The sequence below is a fragment of the Lepidochelys olivacea genome, assembly GCF_965140295.1.
Source record: "Lepidochelys olivacea isolate rLepOli2 genome assembly, chromosome: 10".
In the NCBI taxonomy this organism is placed as follows: domain Eukaryota; kingdom Metazoa; phylum Chordata; order Testudines; family Cheloniidae; genus Lepidochelys; species Lepidochelys olivacea.
Window position 1 is genome coordinate 79451903 of NC_140420.1, and position 19068 is coordinate 79470970.

At 42.4% G+C, this 19068-nt stretch overlaps 1 protein-coding gene across 1 annotated transcript in view; it reads right to left on the reverse strand.

Moving 5' to 3' along the window:
* The window catches only part of MEGF11 (multiple EGF like domains 11), a 382058-nt gene that overhangs the window by 80255 nt on the left and 282735 nt on the right, over positions 1–19068 (reverse strand). The window contains exons 13-15 of the mRNA XM_084641366.1: positions 11815–11935; positions 9764–9927; positions 9050–9152 (exon numbers count right to left, since the gene is read on the reverse strand). Of these exons, the coding sequence (XP_084497492.1) occupies positions 9050–9152; positions 9764–9927; positions 11815–11935 (388 nt within the window). The remainder of the gene's footprint in view (positions 1–9049; positions 9153–9763; positions 9928–11814; positions 11936–19068) is intronic.

Below are 19068 nucleotides of genomic sequence, written 5' to 3' on the forward strand. Positions count from 1 at the left end.
GAATTTGTACAATTAAAAACTTTTAAGGTTTTCTTGTTTAGGCAACAGCTTTAACCCACAGGAAATGGGACAATCCAGGATGCTTTCTGCCTTAAGGATTGGCCAGTTTCCAGGATTATGAGATACTCTCTGGGGATCACTACGGAGGAGGGAGAGATTATGGCCACCAGGGAGAAAGGATGATGAGGGGAGGGGGGTTCTGGGGGGAGTCAATTTCAGCCATTCCTTTCAATACCCTTCCTTTCTACCTCACCCCATGCTCTTGACATGATTCCTGGCCAGGGAGCAGCAGGAATGAAATGGGGGCAGAACCAAGCTATCCATCAGCTGGCAAGGGAAGGGCTTTTTAAAGGTAGAAATTTAAACGGTTGTCCAGTCCTTTTATTGATTAATCCCTACAATAACTCATGACCTGGGAAGATCATTGGCAGGATCTCAGGCTACTAGTAGAGCTGGGGAAATGATTTATACTGAATAACGTTGAGTAAATTTCAATCTTCTCTTTTTTTGGCGGTAGAAAACAGATATTTTATGTTTTTCAAAGTTCTTCATCAAAAACGTACATGGAAATTTTCAGCCTGCTCGTTGTTTTTCAAATTGTTTCCATTCCTTCCAAAACACAGCACTCTGACGTTCAGTATTTAAGGCCCTATACAGTTCATAACTGATTTTCACTATTATTCACGCAGATCTACTTAGAGAATAACTTACCATACACGTATTCAAGCTTGTATTTAACATGCATCTGTGTTTGTTAAGTGAAAATAGCTGCACATATCTAGTGCCAAGTTCAACTTTTTGGCCAAACCCTCGGCTGCGTTAAAAGCAGCATAGTTCCAATGAAACCAATGGAGCTACATCTACTTACACCAGATCAGACTCTGACTACATATGAAACCAAAAGGAATTAAAATAGTTCTAAATTATGTTCATACTTTCCCTATTTACGGCCCTGATCCTTCACAGCTTACCTTTGAGCACAAGTGTAGTCTCATTACAGTCAATATACACCATCTTCTTGTACTTGGATCTTGCTCCCACTGAGGTATGAAAACTGGATTGTGCCCTAACTTTGGTTCAGATTTGGTTTAACACAAACACAACTAAGTCTGCTTTAGATGAGACTCTGGGTCCCCCCAGATATCGGTCAAGGAATGCCACTTCCATAATTAATAGCGGGACATCAATGAAATCTTTGATATAACTTCATAATTCATATTTTTGAAAATCTGCCTTGTACCAGCAAGAACCATACTTAAAGGGTCCAATCAAAGGGAGAATGTTTAAGCATAGAATGACATTAAAATCTTATCAACTCACTTGAAATTAAGTCAATGAAAAATTAAAGCTAATTTCTAATAGGCCTATGTTACATTTATAGACTGAAGGGCACTTGTGGAAACTCAGAGTAACCACATACCTTTTCAGATGGAAATGATTTTTACATTTGAAAGGCACAGGCCAGAGGAGAGAGAGAATAAAATAACTCCTGAAATTTCTAGTTTTCCCATCTGTTTAAATCTAATATAAGGATACAGAATAATCACAAAAATAAATGATTAATTTAAAAATCTGGGATAAGACTGCCAAGAATGATAAAGTTTAAAATATGGCTTGTAAAATCGTATTAGACATCTAGAAATTGTATGTTTAATAGGAATTTGCTGTTGCTTCATTCTAATATTTTATGCTTAGTATCACAAATAGAGAAAGTGTGAAAGTCTGATTAAAAGAAAAAGGCTTATTTGTATCACAACATAATGCACTTTGAAGTGCTGTGTATCAACCTACTATTTATTTATTTGGTATAAGCAATCCGTCACGCCAAACCACAGCGTTCTTATCAACAATGTTCAAGGCGTGAGGACTTCCAGGAAGTGGAGTTAGTTTGCAGTCCTCAACAATGTGCGTCATGGTTTGTGGTGCCCACACCAACACAGTAGCCTGTCTCGAATACCACTGAAATTCCTCTGCAGCACAAATTCCATGTCCAGTATGAAACTGGTTCAGATGGCTCCATTGCCTTCGCGGTTAATCAAACCTGGGTTGATGTTGAGTGAGGTCCGAGACAAGATACTTATTTGTCACTTTCTCTGCAGATCATGAAGCTCACCGCGTGTGCTTTACTGTAAATCCTTCACCCGGTAAACTTATCCACAATGGGTGCTCTGAGGGCAGACAACTATGTCATAGATTAAACAAGTTTTTAATTAATAGTCGATGTGGACATATCACGCAGTTTTGTCACAAGCTTTGATACGCTTTCCTCTCTGTGAACACTGGGCAAAGGAATATTGCAGAGAACTAGCAACCATGGTAGAGGAGTAGATTTAAGTGTTCCTGAAATAATACGTATCAAACTACGTAAAAACCTATTGTAGTTCCTTTAAAATGCACTACTTCTAGATTTTCTCCTGGTTTTAAATGCATAGGGCCAGAGTCTACTGTCAGTTATGCAAGTGTAAACCTGGAGTATCTCCACTGATGACAATAAAATTATTCCAGTTTACACCAGGGTAACTGAGGGCAAAATCTGACCCTGATATTATAAACCAAATATTGCAACAAATGGGGGACGTATCATGTTAAAATAAACATTCATTTTTATGGCATTTTATATTTTTTTTAAATGGAAAGTCTCTCTCTTTCCTCCTTCCTTGCAAAGTGTATCATCTTCTCACAAAGAGCCCAAATAGAGAGAAGCTAAAAATACCTCCGAGCTCACTGTCAAAGTGGACACTGTTTCTTTAAAATTCAAAAAGGCCTTCCCTTGAGTAAAAGGCTTATCCGTTTTACTGAATTAATGTGCCCACAGGAGGGAAGAAACATGTTTCTGTGTTTGAGTGACAGTGCAGATGTCGCTTGCAGCCTGCAAATTCTCTCCAAGGCAAAGTCTCATTCCTCAAAGCTAACTTTAGCTGTGACCAACCTACGTTTCCTGACCCCATTAGCTCACTTATACAACCACATGAGGAAATCCCTACAATTTGAGACTTCCACACCCATTGTACCATATTTCTGGATGTAATAAGAGACAATTAGGCTTTATATGGCTAGCGATTTATGAAAGTGATTGAGATTATGGATGACAGTAAATGCATATTGTGACTTTGTATTTGTTAGGTCAGAGATGCAACTTAATCTTGTGAATCACGAACAAACTGAATTGTTTAAAAGCACCAGTGAAATAATGGGATACCTTTTTCTCAACAGCCCAATCATTTCCCGGACTGTGTTTGCAGTCCTGATTAATTAAAGGTAAACGATCATGGGCTCTTGTATTAAAAAAACCTGCTGATTCTTCCCAGTGGAGTTTATAATTAGCCACACTGTTGAGTATTTTCCATCTTATGTTTACAGTACAACTCCATTTATTCTACATGTTTTGGGGACATCAAAATCATTTGAATAATCAGAGGAGTTACTGGCTAAACTAAACTATTCGCATTGGGAGAGTCTAGATATTATTGGCATTCTATAAAAATCAGAGAGAGAGAAAATAAGACATAACCGGGATTCAGATTAGAGCATTTCAGATTCAAGGAATTCAGATAAACAGGACTATGCTGACCTTAACTTTTAAAGGATCTGAAAATTTTCCCACTATCTATACCTTGTTATTTAATCCCACTGCAATATCAAAAAGGATAGCAAACTCTACACCATCACAGTTAACTCGAAGGGTTAGGCAGAACATTCGGAGTCAGAGCAGAGAGGAATTAGACACGTTGTGTGTGTCACCACAGACCGATGGCTTTGTTTAGCTGTGTGTGTCAATGTGGTGTGCGATTGTGAAAGGTGCTAGAATGTCGATCTTGGAGATGCTGCACAGCTTTGGCAGTGGACGGTTCCACGCACAGTCCTGCCCATGTCCCTTTGTCCTGGCACCGAGTGTTTTTCCCATCCCAGGAGAAATTTTCAAGATTTGAAAATTTTTCCCATCCCAAATCAGGATGAAGAGTTGAACTCTCAGAAGTTTTCACAAACCTCACAAATATTTTCAGTTTAGGTCCATGAAAATGTTTTGATTTGATTTCAGCCCTTTTTTTCCTGTTAGTCTAAATTTACTAATATTTCAAAAGGACAAGTCATTTTGACTTAAAAACCCCAAACTTGCCAATTCAAAAATGTTGAAATGGAACCATTTCCATTTTTTTCCAAAATTTGTTTGAGTTTCTGGTTAATAAATCGGCACTCCTGTCCAGCTTTAGAGGTGCCATCTGCAGTGGTGACAGAATAGATCTGTGTCCATGACTAATTCAGCTCTTGGCCTTTCCACTGAGACTACCAACAAAGGGGCCAATTAATGATAACTGGATGCTGGCATCTGTGATGAGGTCATTGCCCATGCAGAACTGAGCTGCAAACACCAAGCTCATTGGGCCAGATTGGGCTCATCTCCTGCATGACGGAGGGGGTAGATGCAAGAAGCTTCCCCACTCTTGTGCCTCTGTGCAAGAGTTGGGTCCAACTGTAGCCCTTGAGCTTTTCTATGTGCAAGGCCTATTCCTGGCTCACGCCACTAGCCACAACAAAGGACGGGAGGGCCAAGCAGGCAGGGCTCAGAGAGGAGCTCCCGCAGCACCTCCCTTTTACAAGGGTGGCAAAGTAGCTGTACTTCCTGGGACCTGCTGCTGACATTATGTCTACTTCATTGACAAGGTCTACCAAAGCTCATCCTGGGCTGGACCACCAAGGCAAATGAGACCATTATGTCCAATTTCTAGTTACAAAACCAAAGAGGATCCTGGTCTGAACTTATGTCTAGAGCACAGAGCCTGAGTGCCCCGGCTTTCACCAGGTGGTCTGGGACTCTTGATTCTCTTTGCCCTGTTTGCTTGCATGCTGCTGCAAACCAGCAAATATTCCAGCATGCATTTATCCTCTAGCGTTCACTATCTCACATGACAGTGTTTACTATCTCACAAAGAACTCAGTGTGCATGACGTCCCAAATTAACCCACTACAATTAACATTAAAGCACTCCATGTTTGAGGGCTTTCATTTTAACCTGAATGTGCAAGGAAAAACCACCTTCCCAATGACTACCATGTTGGCAGGTCTAAGGCCGATGCCCACAGTCAGCTGGAGATTAGAAAGAAAATATAAAGTGATGGGTGCTGAAATACACAATCAATCTTAGAACAAGAGAGACCTTTGCGAATCTTTAAAAAGCTCTGAGTTTGCTCATTTCAGGCTCAGTCTTGCTGAGTGCTGAACCCTCTGGCTCTCCTGTCTAGCAATGAACTCAAGCATGTGCTTTACTTTAATTTCAATGAGACTACTCAAGTGCTTAAAGTTAAGCAGGTGCTTAAATGCATTGTTGACTCAGGGCCCTGGGCACTCAATTCCCTGCGGGATTGAGACCTTATTTCTTAGAACATGTACCACTTCCTCATGTGGAACAAAATTCAGCAGCATGTGCACATGTCTGGGATCTGATTCTGGCCCAGGCTGAACACATCTCACTTGGCTTCTGCCATCTGAGAGCCCTTTGCCAACTTTTCTTGTTCTTTTAATCATAGATGCCCTCCTTCCAAGACATCTCCAAAGCTACTAGTAACATGATAGTTATGTGTATCAGGCCGAGTGGTCCTTTAGGGGTTAATTTTCAGTAATAAAGACATGGAGAAATTGTCCCAACTCTCATCTGTTTACTTGGGTCCAAGATCTACCTTTGAACATATGTGTGGGACTCCTATGGACGATAACGTACATCTCTCTGAAGGTAGGATCTGGGCCAGAGTGAGCACTTACAGCTTGTTGCTGACATAGTGAATTGCTTATTTATGCACACAGCTGGTCTATGCAACTTTGTGATTCCATTGCTGATACTTCTGACTCCTTCATCCCGCTGTCTGTTACAACCACTGATTGCATCTTGTCTTAATCTAGGCTGTATACTCTGCAGGATACAGACTGCCTCTTGCATCGTACACTGCCCAGGACAACTGAGTCTCAATAGGTGCCATCATAATACAACTGTGGGTTGGGGGACTACTAATAAGTACCCTTGTATACTCAGTCCCGATGAGGCTTTCCCGCCGGCCCTGAGTTTTCTTACCCAGTCTTTCCTGTGTGCTCCTATCATCTTATCTGTCTCTGAAGGTTTATATCAGTAACATCTTGAAAACCTACTTTAAAGAACATGGGCTGTATCTTCCCCTTGATCTTTGCACAGAGGACTGGCATCAATGGGAGTCCCAAATGTAGCACGAACATATAGAGTATGCTTTTTCAGATGAAGTTTTGTGGCCATTAGGATAAGAAAGTTACATGAATTTCTCTGCTCGGTGTGAGTGGGTAATAAAAATCTTCAGACATTCCTGAACTTTCCTCATCTTTTACAGGCCATGTCTAATTAGTAGCAAACTCGGAAAGTACAAATTTTATACCAAATTATTTATCCCATTGTGTTTGTAAAGCACACATCACAGAGTAGTTCACAACAACTTCAGACCATAAGATTAATCTTCTCTGATGACATTCTCACCAATGTGAATATATAATTATCTAACTGACGAGTCTCTGAAATTACATACTTTCAAACTCAAATGAGTCAAATTTATCCTTTTATTTGGTGTTAAGCCAAATGGAAAAACACTGAAAGCAGAATTGACAAAATACATGTTGGCTCTGTCTATCAGCACTTTTCATGCACCTGTCACATAACCATCTAGATGTCAATTTCAACCGGGGCTGAAATTCTAACCTAATATTTTCTTCCCTAATTGGAACGTGATCCTGAAGTTACTGAAGTCAATGGTGTTCCATGCCTGGAGAATTTGCAGGGTGCAGTTAGGCCGTAGCAGGTAACAAGTGTGTATATTATCCAGTAGTGAAAGAAAAAAACCAGGGGGGTACTGCAGATACTATCCTTACTTTTAGCAAGAGCGGTTTGCGCCTGCGTGTGGGCTACATTTGCAAGTGTGCCTGTGTTTGTGAGAACAAGGGTAGAATGTTTATGGGAAATCTTCCTTTTGGCTATATCGGCCTGAGGTATAGAATAGCAGTTGAGGACAAGAAACACTTTTTTGTGGAATGCTACAAGCAAAGAGGTGTTCAAAGAAAATATCCTAGAACCAGGGCCAACTCCAGCCTTTTGGCCACCCCAAGCGCCGCCGAATTGCCACCGAAGAGGAAGAGAGGGAATGAAGAACTTGCCGCCCAATTGCTGCCGAAGACCCAGATGTGCCGGTCCAACAACACAGAGAGTGCCGCCCCTTTCTATTGGCCACCCCAGGCACCTGCTTCCTTCCCTGGTGCCTGGAGCCGGCCCTGCCTAGAACATAGTAAACTCTTCTCCTTCCTACCTCCAAAATTATACTCAATTCTGGGATTAACTGTACTTTCATAAGATCATGTCATCTCTTTTGGAATGGTGGCCAAAAAAACTTGTCGGAAGGGGTACCCTCTAATTACTCATTGAAAAGTCAGCAATAACACACAATCAGCCTGATGCATGGATGTACTGATGGCAGAGAGGCACCAGGACAGCTGAATGCCTCTATGCCACTGAGACGTAGGTATCCTGAGCGAGGAATGCAAACCCCAGAGTGTGTTAGTGAGCTTATACAACAGATCTGCTTGGGGAAGGCCAGTTTCTAAAGTATGCACATCCAGTATGCTGTTTAAAAAGAAGCCCCGTTTTTAAAGAGTGTACTGCACTTTTTATTTTTACATTATAAAAGTTGTTTTCAAATTTTAAACCCTTCACGTGGCTTTGTCTGCTTTTCTCCTGAGGAACGTGAGCTGCTGTGCTGATCATTCCACTCAGCAGGAGGGATGCAGAGGCTTATGCCATTAATTAGGACTTGGGTTGCAGGATCCTGAATGTGCTGGCTGTTTTTAGCTCAAACCACCCATTGCCGCTCCTGTTCCAAATCTTACATTTCTTAGGAAAGCAGCTGAGTTCCCCAAGCAAGCTACCATTAATGCAACTGCATTGTTAATGCATCTCCCATTGCTACTGCCACCCTAGGGCAGCAGGGATAATGATGTGACTTTGCATTCAAAGCCACGAAGATAAACTTTCATTTTTTAAAAGTAAGTCTCATAGGTTTTCCAGCTGTTGCTGCCCTGCTTCAAACGGAGCAGAGGCTGACTTTGTGTAAGCTGTGGTTTATTTTCATTGCTGTCATCTAGAACCACATCGATATTAAAGGACCCAAATTCGACAATGGGCACAGAGACTCTTTAGCACTAGAATCTCAGTTTCCTTCAGATAGTGTTTTGGGATCTCCAAGGCTGGCCAGCATTCTCTGGGATCTTATGGAAAGCCTCTCTCTGCTCCTTCTATGCAATCAGGAGAATGGACTGCAGAGCCAGCATTAACTTGCTCTCCATACCTACTGTTCTTGGCACTGTGGTTAGTGGGTAAAGTATAAATACAGAGGAGACAGCTACTGGCCATATGATTCTCATAGGAGCTACGCTGCCATAGGAGAAGCAAAAATGTAATGCACCATGTGTTTGCTATCTGCTTTCCTGGAAATGCAGGTCTCAGGATCCACAAGGAATTGCATAATGACAGGTTTCAGAGTAACAGCCGTGTTAGTCTGTATTCGCAAAAAGAAAAGGAGTACTTGTGGCACCTTAGAGACTAACTAATTTATCTGAACATAAGCTTTCGTGAGCTACAGCTTATGCTTAAATAAATTGGTTAGTCTCTAAGGTGCCACAAGTACTCCTTTTCTTTTTTCAGGATCCACAAGGCCACAAATGTCTCCCTACAGAGAGGACAATAGAAGAGAAAACTGCACGAGAAAAACTTTGCAGGTTTCTAAAACAGCTTCCTCGTGACCAAGAATTTTTTTTACAGAAGGGTAATATCTGGCTCAAGGATTTGAAGCCTTCGTCAATGAATATGAATACAAATTTAATCAAAGCCATTTATCCTATCCCCTCATCATGAGCATTTCTGATGGGCATAAATTCTTAGAATCTCTCTCCTGTATATTTTGTTTAAAATTATACAGCCAGTTGAGCTAACTAGGTGATATAAGAATCAGAACCGTGCATATTATGCAGAATAGCTTAGTAATTTTACCTGTCCACCCAGCAAGACAGCAACAATAACCAGTGACGGCATCGCACCCATCTGCATGGCTACAGTCACAGCGTTCACTGCAATTAAGACCATATGTTCCATCCTTCCAAAAACATAAATTTAAAAGCGCCTTAGTAATCAGATTTTGGTCCTTAAATGTGCACAATCATCTATCATGCCCATTTTAATGCTAAGTTGCATTTTTTTAAATTAACATGCGACAGTCTGGGTGAAAAAAACATGATGCCTACCACTTCTAAAAAAAAACCCCAAACTCGGAACACAAAACAATGTTCAAGAGACAACGCAGACTATATGGTCAGAGCTCGGATAGCACGTAGTACAAAAGGTAACTAGTCTACTAGTCTGCGGGAGACGGATAGCTCAGTGGTTTGAGCATTAGCCTGCTAAACCCAGGGTTTTGAGTTCAATACTTGAGGGGGCCATTTAGGGATCTGGACCAAAAAGGGATTGGTCTTGCTTTGACCAGGGGGTTGGACTAGATGACCTCCTGAGGTCCCTTCCAACCCTGATATTCTATGATACTTGACTACTTAGAACTCTGATCTGTTATTTAAGATTACTTTTTTCATTCCTCCATTAGAGCCTATGACAAAAATGTTCTATCCATCTATCGTATATTCTAGGAGTGCCATACACATCATCTGGGAATATTATTGAAAACAGATGCAGGTGTACTCTACTAATACTTACAGGGCAGGCCTGATCACAGTACTCTCCTTGCCATCCAGGCGAACAAAGACAAAACCCATCCACTGGATTGCAGGCTGCCCCATTGGCACAGTAACATGTCTGGTTACAGTTTAGACCCCAAGTTCCACTTGGACATGGAATGGAGCAGTCAACACCCTGCCATCCTAAAGAGACATGCAAGAGAAACAAAGTTGGGTAGGGTTTCCTCAACTGTCATTGTTAGAAAAAGAAAAACGAACACAGAGCTACAGGCGTCCATTTGCAGCATTACACCGTTCTCTACAGCCAGCAGGTTAACAAGCACAGCTTGTAACATGTGCACTTTCCACACGGACCAAATGGCCAAGTTTCTTTGTTGCACCTAGGATCTGTAAGGTGCAAGAGGGTGGAGGTGGCAGGGAGGAAGAGCACAGAAATTGCAGCCTTCTGATTCTGGCTGGCCCTGGCATATGTTAGAGCAGCCTGGGGCTAAGGTTTGCCTTCTGTTTCTGACTCCTAAGGGCCAGGAGAGTTGGGTGGGGGAAATATAGGAGACAGCTATGCTGGCTGCAGCAGCTGTGGAGATCTGGTGGCTCTCTGGCCCCAGCACTGCTAAGGGTCTGAGGCAGGGAGAGAATCTGGAACAACCAAGGCCTTTTGCATCCTGAAGAGCGGGTATACAACATAAGCGGAAGAACTGCTACATGACACTGCTGGTTCTTTACATTCTATTTTTGTGGGAATGCTCTTTAATATAAAGCAGCTCACACACACACACACACACACAACACACACACACACGAGCCATTGAGGCTCAGATCTTTACTGCCAGCCACGCAACAGCATTCAATATGCTGCTACTATATGTAATGGAGATTAGCAGAAATACCATGGTTTATGCACTGTAGTGAAATGGAGTTATACAGTGATTAATTCCCGCTTGAAATGCCGGCTTTTATTATTGTGTGCAGCGTTGTTGTAGCCATGTTGGTCCCAGGATATTAGAGACCAGGTGGGTGAGGTAATATCTTTTAGTGGACCAACCTCTGTTGGTGAGAGAGACAAGCTTTTAAGTTTACATAGAGCTCTTCTTCGAGTTTTTATTATTCTTTGCTTCCGTGCTGGTTTAGGGCTCAAGCATGCCATATGAGGCCATACAGGCACAGCTGCCTGTCAGGGGCAGTGAGAAGATGCACAGTCCAAAGAGGGCTTGGAGAAGGCCCTGTGGGCCAGGAAGGCAGAAAGCCTCCCAGAGCTCCTCTGTACACAGGCAGTGCATAGTCACTGCTATCCCCATGGAGGAGGTGCCACCGTCTGCAGAGAGGCGTGTGTATCTGCAGGATGGCCCAGAGGCAATGCTAGCCACACCAGGTCCTGTGTTTGGGGAAGCACTAGGACTGCAGTTGCGGAGGTCTCTGGATGGAGGGAGGTTCCAGTTACCTAGTTGGAGGTCTCTGGATGGAGGGAGGTTCCAGTTACCTAGATGGGAGCCAGCCTCACTCAATCAATATTAACAGGAAGCTAACTGGGTAACAGCACAGGGCTAGCCTGGCCCAGCCTTGGCTTGGCCACACAGCGGAATAAGGGGAGGGAGGAAGGCCGTCTTTACTCCTGGGCTCAGACTGTGGGAGAGCACGAGCTACTCACCCTGAGAGAAAGTGGCGGGGAAGGGGCAGAGTGTATGAGGAGCCCTAGCTCTGCTCCCTCCCATTTGCCAGCCAGAGTGGCAGTCCAGGTGCACGCTGGGGAGGAGTTGCGACTCTGAGTCGCAATTTGTTCTCTGGTCTGCTAGAGAGGCAGTGCAGCTCCGCACCACCGCTTCATCTGGGCCGACTGTCAAATGCAATCTGGCCCGGAGTGAACCCTGCCATTTCAGACTCTTTCAGAAACACCTGGAGATAGTTAATAATTTACAAATGGAACACACTGGAGCTGCTGACTGCGCAATTCGGCTTAGTTGCAAATCAATTGCAATTTACACCCTGTTGCATTGTTATACCTTAAAAGGGACAGTGACATTTACAGCACCCAGTGCAACCAGTAGCCAGCTCTTCCCTCTGAATTACATTTACCTTCTCTGCAAAGACACAAGCCGTCCACCGGGGAACATGCCCCATCATTTTTGCAGTTACACACTGACGAGCAGTTGGCTCCGTATGTTCCGGCCCCACAAGTAATGGAGCAGTCATCTCCCTGCAAACCAAAATAAAACCAGTGTCAGGCAGAAAAATATGGATTTCAGGAAATTCTCATCTGCACATAAAGGAGGCTTTCATTTTCAGCAAGGTACACAGCATACTAAGACTTGATAGCTTAGTCTTCAGTGCTTGAACGGTCACCGCTGAGTCTAGGATTATGATGCAATTAGTGGTTTGATTGACTTGGAGGAAAGGGACAAGTTTCTGGAAGCCGTTCAACAGGAGGTATGAAAGTTCCAAAACCAAACTGCCTAGAACAGATGTTAGAGCATTAACCAAAACACCGCTTACAAAACACACAGAGTCTGCCACAAAGGCTCCAAAGAAAGGATTTTTCAGTAACCGAAGCCTAACAGAGCTCATGTGTATTCATCCACCACAGATTGTGGGTGTGAAAAATTAAGTAGTAAAAGTCCATTAGACCTTCACATTGATACACTAACCTAGCTGGCGTGTGCATTTGTTCAGGGCTGGACTGTGATGTTCGACAGAGCCCTGAACAAGAGGTGCTTGTAACCTGAATTGCTGGAGAAGCAGTTATGGATGCATTGTGACTCAGACACCTCTCTGGGTTACAGCCCAGCCCGTTTCTGCCTAGCTCTGGGGTAGGGACTCTAGCAATTTGGCCTGCTCCAGTAGCAAATTACAGTGTTCCCTGAGCTGTCTCCATTGTACTGGCTGGCAAGTAGGAGGATGGAACCAAGACTCTGTCCGTATCCTCTTCACCTGCTGTAGCAAAAGGAGTAAAATAGTGAGCAGTATCCCCTTAGTCCTGTATGCCCCCAAGATCTGAGAAGCGCGCAAAAATGCACAGGGAAAGCATACCCTCTCTGCTACACCCTTGTGCAGGAATGTTGTGTAAGTCACAATCGAGCTCTTACACTGAAGCTCTTCTTAGTGAATTCAATTAGAATATGTAGTTATATTTCACAGAAAGCCACCATTCACTGCTCTGACACCCACATCTTAGTTAAAGATCAAAGGTGCAGATTTTATGCGTGTGCGCCCAGGAGAAGAACTATCACTCCTTTGATGTGACTGTGCATTTATCAGCAGATACAAATGTACAAAATGTCCATTTGCTTAAGTTCTAAAAAAGTAACACCTCACTGCGGGAAACTACGTTTTACAGCACTAAGCAGCAAATAAGACATCAAAAGGACATAGGGTCAGATTTTATAGTACTACAAATCCACAGATGGTTAAGAGAATTTCCAGCTTTCTATTGTACAGTAAGAGACTTTAAGTAAGGGACTTTCAGCCTTTCTATTGTACAGAGAACTCTTGTTTTAAGTGGATGGTAGCTAAACCATACAAATATGCTCTGTCCAGAAGCAAATCTTGTAGTCTAATTTTTTAGCAAATGTAGTGTTTGTAAAAGGTGATGGCTTTCACCTCAGTTGAGAGAGAGACAAGACCCCCAAAAACGCTTGGCTGTAAAGAGGAGCCGGTCTGACAGCCAGAGTTTCTGAAGTGCTCTCTTCACCCCACTGCCATATGTGCCTCCAGACGGATGTGGGGGAACCGGGAGTTGATCTGGATGTTAGAGAGGCATTCAGTCTCTATGCCTGGTCAGTCCTTCGCCCTTCTGCTGAGAGTGACAATGAGGTGGCCAATTAGTGCCACTTATAGACCCGTTTGTTGTGATGTGGAAACTAGAATGAGATTTCCAACTCATTTCACACAGGACATGGAACAGCCAGTGGTCACTGCTAATTTTTGATTACTACACCCTGTGCTGGATTAGAACCGGTGATCTAGAAGTAAAAACGATTTCCTTGTCAAAGGAAAGAAAAGCAGAGCTATTTGTAAAGTCTAGCGTTCAGTCACCCTGCTGTGGCAATATAGGGTCTGGATCTAAAATGCTCCAGTAAGGAGGATGAAGGTGTGGCCTAGAGATGGAGTGTCTGGACCTTTGGTTCTGCTGCGAACTCGGTGACTATGGGTATGCAGATGTAACATGCCCCTGTGCTAGCTGTACAATGGATACCAAGGGGCAGATCCTCAGGTGGTGCAAATTCCCCGGACTTCTGCAGAGTTATCACTATCTGCCCCAGCTGTAGGTCTGGTTCCAATAATATGTCCCTACTTGAGTCACAGGGGTGAGGGGTGTAAATGTTTATAAAGCACTTGGAGCTCCTCAGAAGAAAGGTGTTCTACAAATGCCCAGTATCATCATGACAATTCAGCCTTTACTCTGAATGTCGTTGGGTTTTGGGGAGCATTATGGTACGTAATTTAACTATACTGTACTTTGTGGCTTAACCACAGTTGGCCACTTTGTCCCTTCACAGTTATATTTATTGGGTGAACAACCCTGAATTAAAAAAACAAAACAGAACACCTTGTCTCCCCCACCTAGCTGGCTTAATGAGATTTCTCTCCCTGGTTATAACTAGCCAGACCTCCAGAACACTCGCTGAGTGACAACTGCCACATACACTTAACTTCTTAATTATATAATAGGAAAATGCACTTGAACTGTAGCACTGGCATTAAGATATTATTAATTATAAATGCAGAACCAGTTATTAACATTTTGAACTTGATTGGGGAGGATGACCTGTGAATTAAATACATTAAGGTACTGTTAAAGATATGTAAATTCCATGCACCCCTTCCCACCTGCCTCACTGGATAATATTGCAGTATATTTCTATCCAGTTGTTAATGAGTTATATGTTCCATTAAACTGGTATCAAATGTTGTTTATTGGATCTTCCCTCTTGCAATATGGTACTTTATATTTCTATCCTATTTAGTAAAATTAATCAACAGCTGTGCACCTTATGTTGATTATTCTTTTTTTTCTGTGAAGTTCAGAAGGTTAATGAGTGTAGTGAAAAGCCTGAATCTGGTATGTGAGATGGGAAGGAATAGCTAATTCAATCAAATATATACCCCTGAAAACATTACAGCTATATTAAAAAAATCTAGCTGTAAATAACCTGATATTTAACATCTCTCTTCCAGAGTGATCCATATGGACATCATAAACTTTCAGAAGCGCTTAATTTGTTTGCTCCAGTCTTTCAAGTTGAAGTTGGACGATAAGGTGGATAGAAAGCTGGCTAGATCGTCGGGCTCAACGGGTAGCGATCAATGGCTCCATGTCTAGTTGGCAGCTGGTATCAAGTGGAGTGCCCCAAGGGTTGGTCCTGGGGCCGGTTTTGTTCAATATCTTCATTAATGATCTGGAGGATGGTGTGGACTGCAACCTCAGCAAGTTTGCAGATGACACTAAACCGGGAGGAGTGGTAGATATGCTGGAGGGTAGGGACAGGATACGAGGGACCTAGACAAATTAGAGGATTGGGCCAAAAGAAATCTGATGAGGTTCAACAAGGACAAGTGTAGAGTCCTGCACTTAGGACGGAAGAATCCCATGCACCGCTACGGACTAGGGACCGAATGGCTAGACAGAAGTTCTGCAGAAAAGGACTTAGGCGTTACAGTGGACGAGAAGCTGGATATGAGTCAACAATGTGCCATTGTTGCCAAGAAGGCTAATGGCATTTTGGGCTGTATAAGTAGGGGCATTGCCAGCAGATCGAGGGACGTGATCGTTCCCTTCTAGTTGACATTGGTGAGGCCTCATCTGGAGTACTGTGTCCAGTTTTGGGTCCCACACTACAAGGAGGACATGGAAAAATTGGAAAGCATCCAGCAGAGGGCAACAAAAATGATAAAGGGGCTGGAACACATGACTTATGAGGAGAGGCTGAGGGAACGGGGATCGTTTAGTCTGCAGAAGAGAAGAATGAGGGAGGATTTGATAGCTGCTTTCAACTACCTGAAAGGGGGTTCCAAAGAGGATGGATCTAGACTGTTCTCAGTGGTAGCAGGTGTCAGAACGAGGAGTAATGGTCTAAAGTTGCAGTGGGGGAGATGTAGGTTGGATATTAGGAAAAAAATTTTCACTAGGAGGGTGGTGAAGCACTGGAATGCGTTACCTAGGGAGTTGGTGCAATCTCCTTCCTTTGAGGTTTTTAAGGTCAGGCTTGACAAAGCCCTGGCTGGGATGATTTAGTTGGGGATTGGTCCTGCTTTGAGCAGGGGGTTGGAGTAGATGACCTCCTGAGGTCCCTTCCAACCCTGATATTCTATAATTCTAAGGCTCAATTCATCAAAATGTATGCCCTGTATCCATCTGAATGAAACTTTATGGCTTTAAGGGTCAAATCCAACTCTCACTTACATCAATGGAAAGACTCTGACTGGCCTTAGCAGGAATTGTATCAGCCCTAATTCAGGAAACTGTAGCATTAAAGTCCATCTCCCCTCATAAAGCACTGTCTGCCTGATTCATGTCCTCTCACTTCCTACAACATCTTCTTCAGGCCCAATCCTGTGAGATACTGAGCACCTCAGTATTCAACAGGAGCTGAAGCTACTCAGCACTTCTCAGTGTGCTCAGCAATTAATAAGAGCAGGCCCTTCATTTGCTCTAATCCTTAACATGATGGGAACGTCACAGTACACCAAGCATACGCACATGGAATGTCTGGCACTGGTGATGCCGAAGAGTTGACTTGTAATCAGAATGAATAGTTGATTAATAGTACCAATAATACAACCCTTCATCTTCAAAGCACTGTAAATATTAGCTAATTGTTTCTAAAACTAAATGATAGGCTTTTACAGCACTGGGCAGAGATTTGGGCATGCAATGCTCATTATTGTTAATTCTCCCCTAAGTATTGATAGGCTAGGTCCAAGGAACCAAATTCCATCAATAATACAAGCTGCCAGTTCACATCCATCAGCATCAAATATTAATAGACTCATGAGGGCCAGAACATCCATCTTCCCAGATAGCAGTCGATAACATGTCTTGTTTCTGTTCACAAGTAAGGTGGAGATTTCCGTTCCCAAAAACAGTTATTGTAAAATGGAAAGTAGAGCTTAAAAACACACGAAGGCTTTAAGTGCTATTGTGTGAACAAATTCTGGATCCTTAAAGAAATAAGCACTGTTCCTATTCATGATTGCCTTAACAGCATGTGTAAGCTTATTTGTTTCTGTTAAAGGCATGCTCTTGCTATACTTTAAACAATGGCTCTCACATTTTAAGGGCCTGTTACAAAGCTCATTGAAGTCCACAGAAAGGCTCTCACTGACTTTAATGCTCCTAAATGCCTAAAAAGCAGCCTTCCAGAAGAAAAAATATTGGAAATTGGTATCCAGTATTCTGATGCCAGCTGTGATTCTAAAAATGAGCAACTGTGGCAGGCACAAAGCTGTGGCCATAATTGGTGGCTTTTGTATTTTGAACGTTTAAGAGATGAGAAATTAAAACTTTGAAAAGTGGATAAAATCCAGAGGAAAAGTTTACACTGCGGGACCAAACCTGGATCCATTGAAGTCAATGGGAAAACAGAAAATCAATTTTCCACGGCTTCTGCAATGCAGAAGGCTAACAGAGTTGTTATTGAATGTGACCTTAAGTTCACATTATAAAAACCTAGACAACAGGTTTGTGTAAGTGTTCTTAAGGTCCACGCAGTGCCCTCATCTCCTAGCAGAGTAAATAGGAATTGAGGACATTTACTGTCCCACATATTTGGACCAATAATAAACTGTACTCACTATATGACTAATTTGATATTCTGAAAACTGAAAGATTTACAGAATTTTTTATTGCACCATTTGAGTTATATATGCAGCTCCTATCAACTGCAACAGGGGATATCCCATGCACAGGCCCTCAGAGTTTACAATGCATGCACAAAATAGATGGAATGGTTGCAGAAGGGCATGTACAGTGCATTAGGTATGTAGAGATAAACAGATCAGGAAGACAAAATATGGGAGCTGTTTGTGGCTGGTGTCTGTGTGTCCAGATAAGCTGATTGCTATGGATTTACTTTATCAAAGTACATATTTATATGTGCATATATACATAATAGGTCACACCAACGTGCTGGTATACAGGATCTGTGCACTGGTGCAGATCACAGATACAGCTCTGTAATATTTACTTATTTAATTGTGACATTTACAATCAACCCAAAGTGGTTCTCTCCAAACATTCCCCCAAGGTAAACATATGGTATCCAGCAAAGTGAACTGGCGGAACTGACTAATTTCCCTAATGACATTCCAATGGAAATTTTAACATGCTCTTCTTAGGCACATTAACAGAAATATGGAACTTTGAACTTTTTATCTGTTTTCTCCTCCACCCCAGACTCCAGCAATTTATTCATGACCTTACAATACAACATCTTTAGTTTTCCAGACATAATGATGTCCTCTGGCAGAATTCCTTTCCCCTCTGGGTGATACTAATTACTCCCTGCAGATGTTGTTATTGGTGCTAATGATAAAATGCAGAAAAGAGGTTAGTGCAACAACCATAAGGTTCTTGTTACTAGTATAATCTAGGGTTTAAATTTGCAGATAATCATTGTTCCTGAGAAAGGACACATTTTCCTTTACTCAGTTTGTTATGTCATTTGATGTAGCTGTGCCAAATATTTAAATGCACGTACATACTGCAGTAGCCACTGGGAAACCTTTTCTAGTGACAGTTTCACTTCATCATTTCACCCTTTCCTTCTCTGAGATGGGGAGGGGATGGGAGAGGGACGGTGATGCTTGTTTAAAGAGGGAATTTAGTGCTCCTGAAAGTTACAGGGCTTGACGGTCCTGAAGACTGAAGTCCTTTATTTAGTCATAAAGCAGTTTCAATACGGCATCAGTGAAGGCTTCCCCATTCTACTCCTCTGAGGGCATCGTATCTCTTCTGGAGACATCAATGCTAGAAGCAAGGGGTTAGTTCAGTTTCTCCACAACCAATCCTGCGGCTTTCCAGCAAGACTAACACAATAATACCAACCAGTGCCACATGTGGCGGGGATGCATTTGGATGTGGGTGTGATGTGTTGCTTTTTCTTCTAAAATCTGACTTTTTTTTTATCCCTTGCTGTTTAAATTACATCCTCTTACACTGATTTACCAATGGATGTAACTGAAATTGTCATTTACTTCACCTCTGAATTTGTCCTAATATATTAATGTATACAGTAAATCTGCCTTCCTGGGAATAATTCTGAAATTTAGTTTATTGTAAAAGGGTTTTAGTGAAACAGAAACAAAAGAGAAAGCCTGACTTCCTGGAAAGGG